This window comes from Protobothrops mucrosquamatus, unplaced genomic scaffold (assembly GCF_001527695.2).
Source record: "Protobothrops mucrosquamatus isolate PMUCROS unplaced genomic scaffold, P.Mucros_1.0 scaffold1102, whole genome shotgun sequence".
Lineage (NCBI taxonomy): Eukaryota > Metazoa > Chordata > Lepidosauria > Squamata > Viperidae > Protobothrops > Protobothrops mucrosquamatus.
The window spans coordinates 189,050-207,481 of NW_015387323.1; the positions used below are offsets into that span (position 1 = coordinate 189,050).

An 18,432-nucleotide genomic window follows, 5' to 3' on the forward strand; every position below is an offset into this window, starting at 1 on the left:
CCGTTGAACCTCACCGAAGTGTTCAATTTATCCTCTGGTAAATTATTGGTTTGTGACTATTGTGTCCATCATTTTGTAATGTGGCTGGAGCTGTTTCCAAGATTTCTACAGCAGGCTTCCTTTTTGGTTCCATATGTTGTTTTATGCTCTGTGTCTGCATTGAGACATTGGCTTGTGAGGACGTTTTCCAAATCTTGGCTGCATCTGTTAGTTGCATTATAATTGCTGAGGGTTGCTCACTTCTCCTGGGGTCTTATTTACAATTTCTGCTCCAGTAATTCCAACCACCCGTCTGAAAATGCCTGGGTGATGTAGAAGCCAAAATTGTCCGTACCCGAGGCTATGTAATTGCTGGCTATGACTCATAGAAACAGAATAATGTGAGAAAACTGCTTTAACAAGAGTGTTCTTTTTTTTCATTTTCATTGTGGATTTTAAAAGGCTGTGAATTTTCATGTGACGTCACATGGCTTGGACGTCCCCCAATTTTCTCAGAAGAATCACTTGACACCACTTCATGCATCTGAGTTTATTTTACTCGATTCATGCGTTGATACAAAAGTCTGTAGCAGTTTATAATTTCATCATGTCCACTATCCCACCCACCCACTACCTTTATACAAACTGGTACTAAGATTTATAATATTTTGTGAGCCCACCCAACCCGCGAAAGGAATAGAATTCTGAATTATCACCAAGAGGGTTGATTGGCCCCAGATTCAAGACCAATCTACCCCTTCCCTGTTTTGATTGGAATCCTTTTAATTGATGAGAACAAATCATGTCAAAAGAACCAAATGGGACATGTAATGAAATAAACAGCAACATCTTCTACAAAACTGTAATTAAACCTGTTGGTCAGGTTTTCACTCATAACTATATTTGATGAGCAGCTTAGAGCTCAGCCTTCTCTTAACTCTTAACTGGATGACATCCAGATGTGTTGGGCATTCAATAGTCATGTCTCTCGTCTTCAGGTGATGGGAATTGTAGCTGAACACTTCTATGGAGACACCAATTTGGGAAGAGTGGATTTAGATAACAAACTGGATGCTGTTTTAGAATAATGGCACGATTTGTTTCTCATAGACAGGAAACTCATTGTCCACATATACCCAGGAAGAGAGAGGACTAAATGGATAATGTATTCTGCTTTGGTCCCTCAACTTTGCACCATCAGAAGCACAATAAATTCTCGACAAAGCAGGAAATTAATTTACATCTTACACTTTGGTGGGGGGGGGGAGGAAGGAATAAAAAATAAAGTCTCCCCTGTTCTTTCCCCATAAAAAAGCCTACATTATCCTCCCCAAATAGGATATTAAAGCAAAGTTTTATCAGTTAGCATCCAAAACATTGCCCACCCTAACATCTATCAAGCAGCATGTCAAAGATATAGGTTATGTGATTTTCATTCAATAACTGATATGTGTAAACATAAAACCTCTTACAAACCAGCCTTTCCTTCAGTCTAGGTCCTTCTTTCCTTCCTCTCTTCCCATGGCACTCTAAACATCTTTTTCTTTACCTCTTCACCCAAATTCTACTTGTTACACACTTCAGTAATCTGCATTTTCTCTCTACTAAGACCACCCTTGTAGCTATTTAAATGGATACTGTTGTGTCCTGAGCCTGCAAGAGCTGAAAGCAGGCTCAGAATTGTTGCAAATGGTCCCGGGCAAACCAAAAGCTGCCCGGGACCAGACAGAGTGGCGCCAGCCTTGTGCGCATGCGCAAGGCACAAAAATGGTCAATTCCTATTGGTTCACACTGTCCGGGTTTCAGGCACTATAAAAGGCCTGTGTGCCTTTTGCTGCTTGCTTGGTTGTAGGAGAGAGAAATAAAGAGCTTGTTGTTTTCACCATGTGTCTTCATCAATTGCCAAACACAACACTGGCGACGAAGGTGGGATCCCTCCAAGCAAGAAAAAGAATTAGGACTCACCAAGGAAGTCCTGGCGATCGGGAAGACGGCGTCCTGCATTCGCGACTCAGCCTGCCAGTACAGCATCGCTGGAGGTGAGCTCGGCAAAAGGACCCTTTCCCAAACATCAGCTTGCAGAGGAGGTAATTAGTGAAGGTCGTAAACTTTACGATGTCGAAGATCGGCTGCTTGACTGATTTTGATGTCTCCCACCCAGAGAGATGGAATTCCTACGTAGCACGGGTGGAGAACTACTTTAGAGTAAATCAAATAAGAGAAGACGGCCTGAAGGCAGCAACTCTTCTGTGTGCCTGTGGACAGGAAGCTTTTGACATCACGGAAAATCTGGTGGCACCTGCACTTCTGGAGTCAGTAACATACGCTGACTTGAAGAAGATGTTGAAGGAACACTTCCAGCCGAAGTTATCTGTCATCGCTTGGAGGCACGCATTCGAGCAGAGAGATCAGAGGCCGGGTGAATCTGCTGCGGACTTTATTGCTGCCTTAAGACAAGCGGCCAGGCCTTGTGAGTTCAAGGATCTAGAAGAAAGGCTGCAAGATTGCTTCGTGTGTGGCTTAAGAAGTAGAGACCTCCAACAAAAGATCTTTGCGAAAGAAGAGGTCTCATTCCAAGACGCGTTAAGAGAGGTGGCAGCTGAAGAAGCAGCAGGCGGTGCTGTGAAGGCTTTGTGGCTCGCCAGGAACCCTCCAGCCACCGCTACCGTCCATCAAGAGGACGCTCGAGAAGAATCAGAAGTGGATCATGAAGAGGAGGTGGACAGACTTCACCAGTCAGCTGAGAGGAGGCCGAAGGGGCGTCCGGACAAGGCCCCAGCATCTCTTCAGTGCTTCGGGTGTGGAGGACGCCACAAGCGAGCTGACTGCAGGTTCCGCTCTGCCATTTGCCGGGCGTGTGGCAGGCAAGGCCACATTGCCTCCGTCTGTTTGGGTCGCCAGAAGGTCCAACCTCGGGAAGAATTGCTTCAAAAAGGTACCAGGGTCCCCAGCCAACACAGGGTGGGTTTCTGTGCATCGCACAGGAGTATTCTGAGGACAGGGACACACAAGCCCCTTAAGAAAAAACTTTGCATTGATGTGAAGTTGCAAGGGGTTCCCTTATTGATGGAGCTGGACACAGGGTCTGCTCTATCAATCATTTCACTTGACACCTTTAAAAGGATTTGCAGCAGTAGTGGCCTTCGAGTTAAACTCAGGCCATCGAATCTAATACTTACTGATTTTCAGAATTCTAAAGTCAGTGTAAAGGGAGAGGCCAAACTCAAAGTCCAGCGAAAGGACTTTGAGGGGTTCCTGGATGTGGTGGTAGTTGGGGGTGAACGTACGAGTCTTATTGGACTCGATTGGTTCGAGGCTCTGGGAATCCAAGTAACTGGGCTGCACAACTTGCAAACGTTGGGCCTTGCAGAGGTTTGCAAGGAGTTTGCTGATGTGTTTAGTTCAGAGCTAGGATCCTACAAGGGGCCTCCCATTGCACTACGGTTAGACCCAACTATCACGCCCATCAGGGTCAAGCCTAGAAGGGTGCCTTTTGCTCTCAAAAGTAAGATAGATGCTGAGCTGGACAAATTGCTCCAGCAGGGCATTTTATAACCTGTGGATTCTAGTCCATGGGAAACCCCCATAGTAACGCCTCTAAAGGCTAATGGGGAAATCCGTGTATGTGCAGACTATAAGTGCACACTGAATAAAGTGTTGCAACAGCACGCTTATCCAGTGCCTGTTGTAAGCCACATTCTGGCCTCCCTCAAGGGGTGGTGGTGCATTTTTGCGAAACTTGACCTGGCACAGGCCTATCAACAGCTACCTGTTGATGAGGCATCTGCAGAGGCCCAGACGATTGTAACTCACAGGGGGGCCTTCAAGGTCAAAAGACTGCAATTTGGGGTAAATGTAGCCCCTGGCATATTCCAAAGTGTCATGGAGAGCACACTTCGAGGTATTCCTGGGGTCTGTCCCTACTTCGATGATGTCCTCATTGCTGGGGAGTCATCTCAAAATTTAGCAGAAAGGTTAAGGGCTGTCTTGCTTTGTTTTCGCAAAGCAGGCCTTAAGTTGAAGCAGGATAAATGCAAGATAGGAGTCACTTCCACTGACTTCTTAGGGTTCAGAATTGATGCCCAAGGCATTCACCCTGCTGAATCCAAGCTTCAAGCGATTCAGCAGGCCCCAAGGCCCAAGTCCAAAAGTGAGCTGCAAGCTTTCTTGGGGCTTTTAAATTTCTATCACGCATTCCTTCCACATAAGGCTGCAGTGGCTGAGCCGTTACACCGGCTCTTAGACAAGCAGGCTCCATGGCAGTGGACTAAAGTCCATGATAAAAGTTTCAATGAGGTCAAGGCCTTGCTCTCTTCAAATGCTGTGTTAGTGCATTTCAATGAGCAATTGCCTGTTTGCATCGCATGCAATGCATCTCCTTATGGGGTGGGAGCAGTACTTAGCCATCTGAAGGCTGATGGGACACAAGTCCCTGTGGCCTACTACTCAAGGACTCTGTCATCTGCAGAGCAGAATTACGCTCAGATTGACAGAGAAGCCTTGGCCATAGTGGCTGGCATAAAGAAATTCCATGATTTCTTGTATGGCCGCCACTTCACAGTCTACACAGACCATAAGCTTCTGCTGGGTTTGTTTACCACTAACAAACAGACACCACATATTATTTCTCCACGTATGCTGAGATGGTCCATTTTCCTGTCAGCATATGACTCTAGTTCACAAACCTGGAAAAGAGATGGGTCATGCAGATGGCCTAAGCAGATTACCTCTGAAACAGGTAGAGGCAGATCCTGCTCCTGCCATTAATATTCTTTCCATTCAGGAGTTGCCTGAATCTCCCCTAAATGCTAGGGACGTGGCTGCAGAAACTGCCACTGATCACACGCTTACACGCGTGCTGACCTGGGTGTTATCAGGATGGCCTGACACGTGCCCAGATACTGAGTTCCAAAGCTTCTGGCACAAGAAGCATGAACTTTCCACTTTCAAGGGGTGCCTGTTATGGGGTAGCAGGGTAGTAATCCCAGCCTCATTGAGGTCTAGAATCTTGCACTCTCTGCATGAGGGACATCCTGGTATAGTAAGAATGAAAGCGCTTGCGCGCAGCCATCTTTGGTGGCCTGGGCTCGATAAAGCGATCGAGGCTCAGGTGCACGGGTGCCAACTGTGCCAACAATCACGCCCTGAAATGCCTCAGGGCCCTGTACATAGGTGGGAGGAAACTCAAACCCCATGGTCACGGGTGCATATAGATTATGCTGGGCCCTTTCAGGGGCAATTCTTCCTTCTCATCGTTGACAGCCATTCCAAGTGGCTAGAGGTTGTTCCTGTTTCCTCCACTACTACTGCCAGGACCATCCAGGTGTTGAGAGGAATTTTTGCATCGCACGGGCTTCCAGATGTCCTGGTTTCAGATAATGGCCCTCAATTTACCTCTTTTGAGTTCCAGGCTTTTCTTCAGGCCAACTTGATCTGGCATGCGACTTCTGCTCCCTTCCACCCATCCTCCAACGGACAGGCAGAGAGAATGGTGCGCACTACCAAAGATGCTCTCAAGAAACTGACTTACGGTAACTGGCATCACAGGTTAGCAGATTTCCTTCTTGCACACCGCACCGCACCATGCACAGCCACAGGGAAGAGCCCTGCAGAACTTCGCTGGGGTCGCCGCCTCATCACCAAACTGGACAGGTTGCACCCAGATCGGGTGGCTTCACAGGTGTCACAACCGCGGGCACCTAGGAGACTTCAGGTGGGCGATCCAGTTTGGGCAAGGAACTATGGGCCTGGACATCTCTGGGTCACAGCTGTGGTCTGCAAGGTCTCTGGGCCGTTGTCATACGAAGTTGCCTTGGATGATGGCCGCGTTCTTCACAGACACATAGACCAACTGCGTTGGAGACTGGACAGCCACGTTTCCGCTCCTGGCTCTGCTCTGGGGGGGGGAGGAGGACCATAATATGCATTCTGGGTCACAGGTTCTCAGGCCTAAGAGGGCCTCACAAGCTGCTGAGGCTGTTTGGGGGTCATCCCAAGATTCCGCAAGTGCTCCAAGCAGGAATTCCCAGGATAGGGGGTCATCCCGCACATCCGTTATTGCTCCAGACAGGGAGTCACACCGGGGGTATCCACATTATTCAAACATGTCAGATAGTGCTCCAGACAGGGAGACAGACTGGGGGTATTCACATAAATCACACACAGCCATAGAAAGGGAATTCCAACAGGGGCACTCTCATAATTCAGCAATTGCTCCGAAAAGGAAGTCAGTAGCAAGGGGGTTTGCCATGGAGGCGGCTCCTGACTCTGGCACCTCTGGCACGTGCTCGGGGGCTACGGAGTACTGGGGCACTTCAGCCACTCAGGCCTCTCCAACTGCTAGCCTTGGGCTCGAGGGACAGTGTTCCCAAGAGGAGTCCATTGTGGACTCGGGGACTTCCACCCCTCCAAGGTATACTGGCTTGGACTCAGAGGGTCCAGCCAGTCAGCAGCTGGGTGGGTCACCTGGGTATTTGGGGCATCAAAGTCCTGGCCTGCCTAGACTGGTAGGCGAGCAGGTAGGCCAGGCACCCTCACCGGCCCTTAGAAGGTCGCAGCGGCCCAAGTGCCCACCTAAACATCTAGGAGATTATGTGAAGTTCCTGTCAACACATAAGGAACCTTGCATGAGGTCGCTGAATGAGGGGGTTAACACTTAGTAAGAGTCTCATATACTATTTTGATTTTGGATATATTTTATTTGAGTTAATAACTATTTTGAAAGATGTTTGCCTGCGTGCAGACCCGAGCATTTCCACCCTCCTTGCATTTGAATAATGCATCTGTGTTCCACTCTCCCTGCATTGCACAATGCACCTGTGCATAAGCTAGGTGTGTTTCATCTAGGGAGGAGGGGTGTTGTGTCCTGAGCCTGCAAGAGCTGAAAGCAGGCTCAGAATTGTTGCAAATGGTCCTGGGCAAACCAAAAGCTGCCCGGGACCAGACAGAGTGGCACCAGCCTTGCGCGCATGTGCAAGGCGCGAAAATGGTCAATTCCTATTGGTTCACACTGTCCGGGTTTCAGGCACTATAAAAGGCCTGCGTGCCTTTTGCTGCTTGCTTGGTTGTAGGAGAGAGAAATAAAGAGCTTGTTGTTTTCACGATGTGTCTTCATCAATTGTCAACGAACCGAAAACTCAACAGATACGATCAAGGAGCACTTTTCCTTTAGCAGATAGATGGGAGGACAGCAACCAAAGTTGCCCGTCTAAATAATATTTTGGCCTCATATCTGCAGATTTAAGATTAAATTTAAATTTAAGTCAACTAACAAGTCACCTTGAGTAAGAGATCTAGGATTTGGGGACTGACTTTCTGCTCCAGAGGAGGAATTGGTTATTCCATTCCCCTTCTTGGCAACAGAAGTTGAAATAATTTCCCTTTGAATTGACAGGATTTGGCCCAGCAAAGCCCAGTTTACTGACAGTTGTTGGTTCTCATATTCTTCTGTTGAGGTTGGTCTGTTCTGAACTCTAAATGGCCCTGTATCTATAAAATTTAGATCTATGTCTGTGTGAAATCTAAATTTCTTGAACTCATCCGATCCTTTCCTGACCCACCATCGCTATTGGTACCCACAGCCCTGCATCCCCCTCAGATGAACCTCTTTCCATTCTGATTGACTCCAAATCACCTCCTAACAGCTCCATCAATTGCCTGTTCCCCAAATGGATCCATGTTTGAATGCTATGATCTTGTCTTAAATCTCACTCCCTAACACAGTCTTTCTCAAGCCTGGATATGTGGACTTCAACTCCCAGAATTCCCCAGCCAGCTTGGCTGGCTGGGGAATTCTGGGAGTTGAAGTCCACATGTCAAAAAGTTGCCAGGCTTGAGAAATTCACTGCCCTAACATCTCTCTCTCTCTCTCTCTCTCTCTCTCTCTCTCTCTCTCTCTCTCTCTCTCTCTCCTTCTCCCTCTCTCTCTCCCCTTCCAAGATCCTGATTTCCCTCCCTGCCCCAAATACAAGCATATAAAAACATGCAGACAGAATACTTGCATTTCAACATCAAAATACAACAACCCTGGGCCTCACCCTGCCAGCCGTCCCCTTCAGCCTCCTAGAGATTAACGGTCCCCAAGGAGAAGGCTCCTTCTACCAAAACTGCCCTCCCACCTGCGTCATGCATCCATCGAGGGACAGGCCGTTTTGGTTTTCCTTGGTTTAATTGGGCAGGACGGTTGGCAGGGGGCCAGAGGCTTGTACATCGTGCAGATGGGATTAATAGTGGAAGGAGTTTCAGACCCTCCTCCCCCTTAAATAATGCCCCATGCTGTCTCCCAAGTATAAATTATAAAGGAGGCTGCCGGTATGCCTCACCCACCCACCCCACCCCGTCCCGTTTGTGTAACAGTCTGCAGGAAAACCAAAGCCGGGGGGGGGGGGGGAGAAGAAAAGAAATAAAACTCACATTGTGCTGGGTGTAAATTTAGTGTCTGCTACACACAACTTCTTTGCTGGTGTCCTTTCCTCACCCTGTTCTCCCCCCTGCCATCCCCACCCCCGCCCCCAAGTAGATTCTGTCCAATCACATATGTGGTTGTCTATCTGACCCTTTTCAAGATGTCTTTCTTTCTGGCTTGCATGGAGCATTTGGCCTCTCAAGAATAAATTTCTCAGCGAAGCATCATCGTTCAACCTGTCTCTCCCTGTGCTGCTGCGTCACATCTAGTGAGCCCAGTGGGCAGATGTGCTTCCCTCTCTGGCTGGTGTGATCTCTCCATCCAAGGAGGGGTCTGTATCATCCCAGCTTCCTTTCCTTCTCCGAGGATAGTCAGGATAGTCGTGTTCCCCGTCTTGGTTTTTAAACTGAATCTCGTGCAAACTTTCATCTATCCCACGCTTCCCCCCCTTTTCCCCCCTTAGAAAATGTCTTGCTTTTTTGCTTGTTAGTACTAGGTGGTATTATCCCATTCCTTCTTGTCTTGACTCTTACACTGGATAATGTTGACTAGGATCTGTACACTTCCAATAACGGGGTGCCTTGTTTTGTTTTTAATAGCACAGTTCTGATGGCAGATTAGAATTATAGGCTTCCTTTGTCCATCAGAGAAGAAATAATATAATATATACAGGGTGGAAACATATATTCCTCTCAGCACATCTTCACTCCTGTATATATCTGTATAAACACATTCATGCTTCACTCACACATCTTCTTGGTCCCTGCTTCAATTCTGATCCTCACAACGTGGAGGGTTTTTACTCTTCATGGTGAGGGTGAAGGTGTTCAGTACAGTAATTCCTCTGTTGTGTGTGTGAAAGAGAGCGTGTGCATACGTGTGTGTGCGTCCTTCCTCTCTCTGCCTTTTCTGCCTTTCAAAGCAACTGAGCAAAAAAATTCACAATCTCTTATTTGACCAAAGAAAAGGATTGAACAAGAAGAGATATTGAACTTCAGTTTCCTCAACTGGACTCCTCCAGATATTTTTGCCCACAACTCCCATGAAGTCCAACCAGTGTGCACATGGCCTCTGGGTAAGAATTGTGGTGGGTCTGGACTTAGATATGTGAAAGATACCCTGTTTAACATAACTGCCTTTGATGGCAGATGCTTCACAAAGATTTAAGGGGGTAGCAATCACTGTGTACAATATGCTGGACAACCAAACCATGAATGCTGTGCAGCCTGTCCTGTCCTCTTTAAGTTATTTTTCCCTCCTCAACTACAATGGGATACTTAAATCTGTTTTTGCACATAAATATTTTATCTTTTGTTTCAGGTAGCACAATATCTTGGAACTGTCTTTCCCCACAATTTCTTGGCACGTTCCACAACTCACCCTATATAGCCACCCTGAATTCCTGCTACATTCATACCCCAGCTGTCTCTCATGTCTGCTAAATATTTGGGTTTCTCTAAGTAGTGTTTGGCCAAGATTCATCTCTTCCCACAGCCTGACTCTGAGGCTAATATATCGGTTCACCAATTAAAAGACGCTGCACAAATTCATGCTTTGCAATCCTATTTTTCTGGCTGCAGCTGGTCCTTTAAAAAGGGGGGGGGGAATGGTCTTTGTCTCTTTCATGCTCTCAACTTCTGAATGGGATGCCTGCTAACACACACACACACCTTACTTCTACTACAACCTTCATTTCATTCATTCCAACGCAGGGGTCGTCTTCAAACTTGGCCCTTCTATGACTTGTGGACTTCAACTCCCAGAATTCCTCAGCCAGCTGTGCTTGCGGAGGAATTCTGGGAGTTGAAGTCCACAAGTCATAAAAGGGCCAAGTTTGAAGACCCCTGTTCCAACGTTCTCATTTTAAGCATTGCAATCTCACTTTTTTCTGTAGGATTCCCAAGACAGGTATTTCATGTCCTCCACTAGCTCTGTTGCCAAATTCTTCCAACTTCTTTTGCTGTCATTTTTGCTGGTGTGTTGGACCTGTAACATTTTTCTCTGTAAAGCCCATTCTGCCAATCACCTCCTTCTTTTGCTCTGTGGGGGTTCCCCCCCTTTTTTTTCATCTTCACTTTCACACGTTTCCACCGTACATTTTTGATCTTCTTGTGATTCAAGCTATTTATTCTCTGTTGGTTGAATTGATTCCTTCAGCTAATTTCACCCATTCCATTGTCATTTCTTTTCTGCCGGTTGATTGGCAGGATGATGTGTTTGGTTATACAAGCCTTTCTGGATGTCTTATAGGTGTGCAACCACACCTATTTGAATTATACTCCACCTGGATACCACACCTTTGGAGTCATGGTAAGTTGCTCTAAGTTGTTCCATCATTGCCAGTTTCTAAACCAATTCATGGCTCTGAGCCCACTCCTTCTCATCCCTGTCTGTTGTCTTTTGTAAACATCACAGAGGAGAGATCAGCTTTTCCTCTTTTCCAAGGCTCGTTCTTTTCCTTTGTTCCCAGCAAAAACATGTAAACATGCTCCCCCCACTATCTTCATAGGGGCCGTGGGGGGAAAAAAGAGCTTTTCTCCAGAAGGTTCTTGTAAACATGGAACATTGAGTTTTATTTGCTGTTGAAATTTGGCAGTCGATGGAAGATGGACAGACAGGTCATCGGTTGAACAGATGGATGGATGGATGAAAAGAAAATGAGAGAGAAAGAGAGAGACTGTGGGAGAGAACATGGGAAACCTGTTCCTCCTTTTTCCTTCTTTCTCCATTGGATGGGGGTGGGTGTTGGTTCCAGTTTTTGGGGGGAGGAATTGAACTCCCTACAGTGAGAGAGAAAATATTTAACCACATTGTAAGCTGTTTCTTCAGTTTTCTTTCATTCGTGTTCCTTTGTTCTCTCTCTCTCTCTGTCTCTGTCTCTGTCTCTGTCTCTGTCTCTGTCTCTGTCTCTGTCTCTGTCTCTCTCTCTCTCTCTCTCTCTCTCTCTCTCTCTCGTATGGTTCTGGGATGCAGGGGACATGGGTGGGATGAGAAGGGATGGGGGCACTGTAGTCATACGGGTCCCCTGCTCCAAAGATGGAAAATTTGAGGCTAGGGGTGCAGTAGCAGCCAAGGGCCGCCTTCACTGAAACACTGGGAAGGAGGAAGGTTTGAGGGAAAAGGAACAAGGGCAAAGGAATCGAGGAGGGGAAGACGAACACAGGAAAAAAGAGCAAAAAAAGGGACTTATTTACTATTTGTTAAGAAACATGAGGGATTAATATCTCAGATGTGCTCATTTCATCCTCCTTACCCCTGGCATTCATTGGAACCCGAAGCATGCAGGAGCAGACCATTAGGAAAAGCAAGGGGGAGATTCATGATGTCATTTCAAGGGAAGGTGTGAGATTCAGGTGTGTGCAGGGGTCAAAAAAGTCAAAATGGCAGTTGTGACGATGTGATCAAAGCCCCACCCTCTTTTTACACAGATTGCACAGGTGATATATAGAAAGATTTGGTCTAGTGCAGGGGTAGGCAACCTTGGCTCTTTTATGACTCATGGACTTCAACTCTGGGAGTTGAAGTCCACGAGTCATAAAAGAGCCAAGGTTGCCTACCCCTGGTCTAGTAGTTAAGGCACCAGGCTAGAAATCAAGAGATGATGAGTTCTAATCCTCCCTTAGCATGAAAGCTGGCTGGGTGACCTGGGACCAATCACTCTCTCTTAGCCCACCCCACCCCACCCCACCAGGTTGTTGTTTTTGTGGGGAAATTAGGAGGAAGAAGGAATACTGTGTGTGTATACCATCTTGAGTTATGTATAAAAGTAATAACGGCGGCAAATGAATAAATAGACCAGGTGTGGCTTTGATGCCGACTGCAATTTTGACTTTTTTTTTTACTATCGTCAGCAGTAAAGGTCTTAGACTGGGGCTTTATCTATTATAATTAATATTGATAATTATATCTTATCTGGTTACCTCAAAGTCTCACAACGCTCTGGTTGGCTCATAGGCCTCCCCACAAAAAAAGACTGACCCCCCCCAAAGGAGCTTTTTTGGAGCAGCTGCAGGTTTTAATAAGAATGCTGATTTCCATGAGCCAGACTTTGTACTGTAGATGTGGGCTGCTTCTCTGTCAGTGATCTTTTGGGTCATAATTATGTAACTTCTTGCCACAACAAGACTCTTTAATGTATTATCATGATTATTATTATAGCAGTTTATTTCTCTTGTGGGAACATTAGCAGCCATTAATGGTTGCAGCACAATCAACACAGTACCTCGTCTGGCTTTGTCCTCCCCAGTGGGGTCTTCTCCACAGAGTATCAACGTAGACTCCATTTTAAGAAAAGGAAGTCTTTATTCTGAAATCATCTTCTGAAGTAGTCCAAAACAGTGCTCCTCAACCAAGAAGGGTGAACTTCAACTCCCAGAATTCCCAAGCCAGGATGCTGGCTGGAGAACTCTGGGAGTTGAAGTCCACACATCTTTAAATTGCTGAGATTGGGAATCACTGGTCAAAAATCTAAGCATCACAACTCTCTAGAGCAGGGATCTTCAAACTTGGCCCTTTTATGACTTGTGGACTTCAACTCCCAGAATTCCTCAGCCAGAATGCCTGGCTGAGGAATTCTGGGAGTTGAAGTCCACAAGTCATAAAAGGGCCAAGTTTGAAGACCCCTGCTCTGGAGAAATCCTCCCGTCAAGCAGTGCTTTCCTATCCACTCACCTCCAAAATTGATGGCACAAGAGGCCACAATGATGAGCAAGCCCCCGACCAGGGCCACGACACTCAGCAGCTTTGCTACCCGTCCCAAGCGCCGAGCCCCATCAATGTCTCCCTGCTGAAAGCTGTTACGGGACTGAAGTGGGAGCAAAAAGAAAAATGATGTTAAAAATATAAGAGCTCACCTGAGCATCTCAACCATTTCCACTGCTTAAATCGAAACACACACATCACTGACATTGCAGTGGTTAGTGGGCACTCAAAGCACAACATTGGCAATCCTGGCTGAATCGCTTCAACTCTGCCAGCAGAAAATGGATCAAGCCATTAAGAATGTTCTTACAATGATTCAAGTTCAAGCAAAGGATTTCCCTGAGATATTAGAGCACCCAAAGGAAATAAAATTGCTCTGGTGATCTCGCTTCCTAAAAAGGAGCTGGTAGTCCTTGACTTACCAGCACAAGGGAGCCAAAAATTTCCATTGCTAATCAAGACAGTTGCTAAATGCGTTTTGCTCCATTTTATGAACTTTCTTGTCACCATTGTTAAGTGAATCACTGCAGCTGTTAAGTTATTAACATGATTGTTACGTAAATCTGGTTTCCCTGTCCACTTTGCTTGTCAGAAGGTCACAAAATGTGATCACATGACCCCTGGGCATTTCAACCGTCATAAATACATGCCAGTTGCCAAGCGTCCAGATTTTAATCATGTGATTGTGGGGATGTTGAAAGGGTCATAAGTGTGAAAACAGTCATACAGTAAGTCACTTTTTACAATGCCTTTGTAACTTTGAACGTAATTAAATGAATGACTGTAAGTTGATTGTAAGTAAGTATTGGAGATGGCAATGGAAGGGGGGCATGCTTTGTTCCTGCCCCTCCTGATTATTCTAATTAAAAACAAATTGAAAGCTTTTTTTCAAGCTCTGATTGAAAGACTGCAAAGGCCATGTTTGATTTAGAGACCCACAAGAAGGAGAAACTGAGATATTAACAGTTAGACAGCTTCTCAATCAGGCATAAAAATCATCCACCCATCTTCACTGCTGGGGTATCCGAAAACTCAGGATGGCAGCCTGAACCATGCAATCAAACCTGTCCCCTCTTGATGTGCATTAACTGCATGATTGTGACACCACTTTGACTTTTGGCCCCCCTCCCCTCAGATCCTTGCCCACTAAGCTGAATTTGTTTGCACAATAGATGTTTTTTTTTTTCATTTGTGCATATGTGCACATATATACAGATTAGCATGTGCAAATTTTACACAAGCCACAGCATTGTACTGCCCTTTCTTTTTGACAAAGCAAGTAGGATCTATTTCTCCCCTGGCACGAGGGGCCAAAAATGAAAATCGAAGAGAATACAGGCAGTCCTTGACTTACAGCCACAATTGGGATCAGAATTTCTGTTTGTTAAGCAAGGCAGTTGTTAAGTGAGTTGAGACCGATTTTAGGACCTATTTTGCCACACTTCTTAAGCAAATCACTGCAGTTGTTAAGGGAATCTAGCTTTCCCCATTGACTTCATTTGTCGGAAAGGTCACAAATGGCAAAGTCACCTGACCCCCAGGAAACTCCAATTGTTGAAAACACATGCTGATTGCCAAGTGCCTGAATTTTGATCACATGACATGGGGATGCTGTGACAGTCATAAATGTGAAAACCAGTTGTAAGTAACTTATTTCAATGCTGTTGTAACTGCGAATGGTCACTGAACAAATGGTTGTAAGTTGAGGACTGCTTGTATCTTTGGCTCAGGGTTGAACTGTGGATCCTTGCTGCTCTCTGAGCTTGGCTCTTTGCTTGCAGACATTTCCTTACCCAACTAGGCAACATCATCAGTGTGAGGGGGAGTGGAGTTTGCTTCCTGTTTATATACAGTAGCCTGTCCTGCCTGTTCCATTCCTGCATGAGTAAGTGTACTGCTCTTCTTTTGTCTTGTGGGGATGAAGTGTTGGGTGCAGCAGTAGGTAGGCTGGGTGGAAAGGGGACATGCAAAGCGGCATTCAACCATGCCGGGGAAAGCGTTTTACAGGATCCGCGTAGCCGGTAGTTCTTTTAATTACCCAACCCCGCCTTGGCACTTACCATGACCGAGTACACGAAGGCCACAATGTTGATCGGCCAGATGGGGCAAAAGCAGGACAGAGCAGCCATGAATATGTAGTCTCTGGGTTTCGCCCCAGCCTCCCCAGCTGCCGATCCAGTTGCTGAGGCCTGCCGACTCAGACTGGCCCGTGGAAATGCTGCTGTGCCCGCAAGATGCACCTGAGAGCCAGACAAGCTGCCCCTCGCAACCGCCCGTGGGCCTCCATTGATGCTGTTCTGGGGCTTCAGGTCGTTCAGTGATGCTGACTTGGACCGTGCCGGGGGACTGCCAGGAGGGGCTGGGGTGGTTCCTAATTCCTCAGCTGAGCCGGCCCTCAGCCCCAAGGGATCCCCATTCAGTTGTGGTCCTCCCACAGTCTCCTCTTCAATGGTGACGGTCACCAGCATGGATGACGGAGGGGCTTCTGGTGCTGGGCTACGAGGTGGGGATTCCAGCTGTGGTTGTTGCTCCGGCTTTGCCTCTGGCTCAGTTTTTGGCTCCGGCTCTTTCTTCTCTCCTTCATCTTGCTTTGCCTCTGGCTCTGGAGGAGCCTCGTTCTTCTCCACATCATCTGACATGACAGGCAAGGATCTGGGGAGAATTAGAGGAGGCTTGAATTCAATAACATCAAACTAGGGGATACCTTGGATTGCATCAACCCCATAGCCTGCTCTCTATGTCTGAATTGCCATGAGGGAAACAGGAAATAATAGAGACGCTCTTTCCATGTCTTTCAACCCGAGGCTCCAAGATCTTCAAGGAGACCTTTAGAATTCCTAAAGTGATAATTTGGGGATAAGAACTTGGACATGGAAATGGCTATTAGCTGAGAAATGTCTGCAATCCTCCCACAATGGATGAATGGCTCCAAATGTTGACGGAGTTAGCAGAGATGGCTAAATTGACTGCTTTGGTTAAAGAAAAGAACACAATTAATTTTGTTTCTACTAAGAAACCTCTTCTGGACTTTGTGCTTGAGCTAGAAAAAAAATGAAACTTTGATTTTGGGTTCTGCTGATTAGATAGATTTCTTGATATAGAAACGGCTAGCATATAGTACGGTATTATATAAAATTAGAAAGTCAAGGTGTGATTACCTTATTCTACTGTGCCAAAAGGAGTCAGAAGTCAATCCTTTTCCCCCCTCCTTTACCCAACACTTTTTTCTTTCCCCTTTTCTTCCCCTATTTTCACATTATCTTCATTTTCTTTGTTTCTCTGTATTTTGTATTTTGATTAACTAAAAAAAATTGCCAGGAAGGAACATTGTCTCCTCTGCATGTGATTGGTTTTCGAGGGCAGGAGTGAAGGTAAATTAAAACCCGCTGGTGAAAGTCAACATGAGGGTTTGACGTCTTTTTTTCAGAAATAATAACAAGACAAGAGAATGTTTACAGCAGCAATACATGCTGCTGAAATGAAGAAGGATGTGAGGTTTATTCAATTCCAGTACTTGAAACAACATTTATCACTTGCAAATTTTCATCTAGTGCTGGTGCACACTTACACACTAACACACAAAATTACAGAAGGTGCAAGTCTTCCTCCTTCCTCTATTTTCTGCAGAGTAATATGATTAAGCTTTCATATGAGGTACATTTTGGATGGAGATTTGCATTTTAGAAATAATGACTTTTATTATGTTTAGAATAATAAATCCAGAACTGGCGTTAGACCTTAGTTGCTTTTTAAAATTGCCTTTAATTTTTCCGTAGTACTTAAATTTGAAAAAAAAAACCATCATCCTATTGATCAGATATTGATATACTGACATTTTATGTATGCATATTAAATCTAAATTCATTTGGATTTCTATAATAAATACACAAATTATAAATAAATAATAAAAGTTTAGTAAGGCATAGATTGTATACGTATTACTTTGAGCTTCTGCAGAATACCCTTCCTTTGCACAAGGCTTTCTCACTCTTTGAATTGATTTTTTTCCCAAATAACAATTAAACTGAAGAGTTATAGCTAACATAAAGATGAAACATGAAGATCCAGCCCAAGGACACCTTACCACCAACACAGCCTCATACAGATAGTCCTTGACTTATGACCACAATTGAGCCCAACATTTATGTTGCTAAGCAAGACATTTGTTGAATCTTGCCCCTTTTTACGACCCTTCTTGCCACAGTTGTTAAGTGAATCACTGCATCTGTTAATTAGTATCACGGTTGTTAAGTGAACCTGGCTTCTCCATTGACTTTGTTTATCAGAAGGTCGCAAACCCTAAGGACCCCAGGACACTGCAACCGTCATAAATATGAGACAGTTATCAAGTATTGGATTTTGATCACTTGGCCGTGGAGATACTGCAATGGTCATAGGTATAAAACCGGTTATAAGTCATTTTTTTCAGTGCCGTTGTAACTTCGGTCACTAAACAAACTGTTGTAAGTCAAGGACTACCTGTATCCCCATCCACCATCTTTCACCTCATTCTGAGGTGTTGAGGGGCAGCCTGAATGACGGTGGGAAGAACAGTGATGAGTTCCAGGAATCAGATGAAACCTGACCCATTGTGATTGCCATCTGGAAGAAGATCAGCTCTGAGAGTTACGCATAGTAGCTAATCTGAAACTGAACGGAATTTCAAACTGTCAGCTTAATTTTTAAGGTTGACTTGAGAGGGCTTATGCTGGCTAAGCTTATGCTTATGCTGGTTAACATAATTTAAGCTAAGTATGCCAACATTAATCCAATGTAGAGTTGAATAATAGGTAAGAGGAAGGGAAACAAAGAGGAATTTCATGTTTGGGAGACAAGATTTAATAACTAAAAAAAAAACTCCCTCGTGTTGAGATGCCCACCTGGTGACTTCATGAATGTCTCTACTGTTGATCTAGGCCAGAGGTGGAGAACTACGGCCCCTTTATCACTTGTGGACTTCAACTCCCAGAATTCGGGAATTTGGGGAGTTGAAGTCCACAAGTCACAAGATAGATAGATAGATAGATAGATAATTTAATTTGTATACCGCCCTTCTCCCATAGGACTCAGGGCGGTTCACAGCATATTAAAAACAAATAGTATACACAAAATACAAAAAATACAAAATACAAAAATACAGAAATCCAAGAAATAAACCCCGATAAAAGCCGAATTAAAACCAAATATTACCAGCTGTGTTTCCGATTAAAATACTTTTAAAATTATCCCTACCTAAAATCCTCCCTAGGTCAGGCCCGCTTGCTGGAAAAACCATGTCTTGAGGGCGCGGCGGAAAGTAAGGAGATCCGGAATCATCCGGATCTCGGGGGGTAGTTCATTCCAGAGGG

At 45.4% G+C, this 18,432-nt stretch overlaps 1 protein-coding gene across 1 annotated transcript; it reads right to left on the reverse strand.

The window, feature by feature from the left end:
• Positions 1–866: 866 nt before the first annotated feature.
• LOC107291273 (proline-rich transmembrane protein 2-like) lies at positions 867–15,723 on the reverse strand. Its single transcript, XM_015820264.1, has 3 exons — positions 15,145–15,723; positions 13,010–13,187; positions 867–1,003 (listed from the first exon to the last, which is right to left on the reverse strand). Exons 1-3 carry the CDS (start codon positions 15,721–15,723, stop codon positions 867–869), a joined length of 894 nt encoding a protein of 297 aa, XP_015675750.1.
• Positions 15,724–18,432: the final 2,709 nt, after the last annotated feature.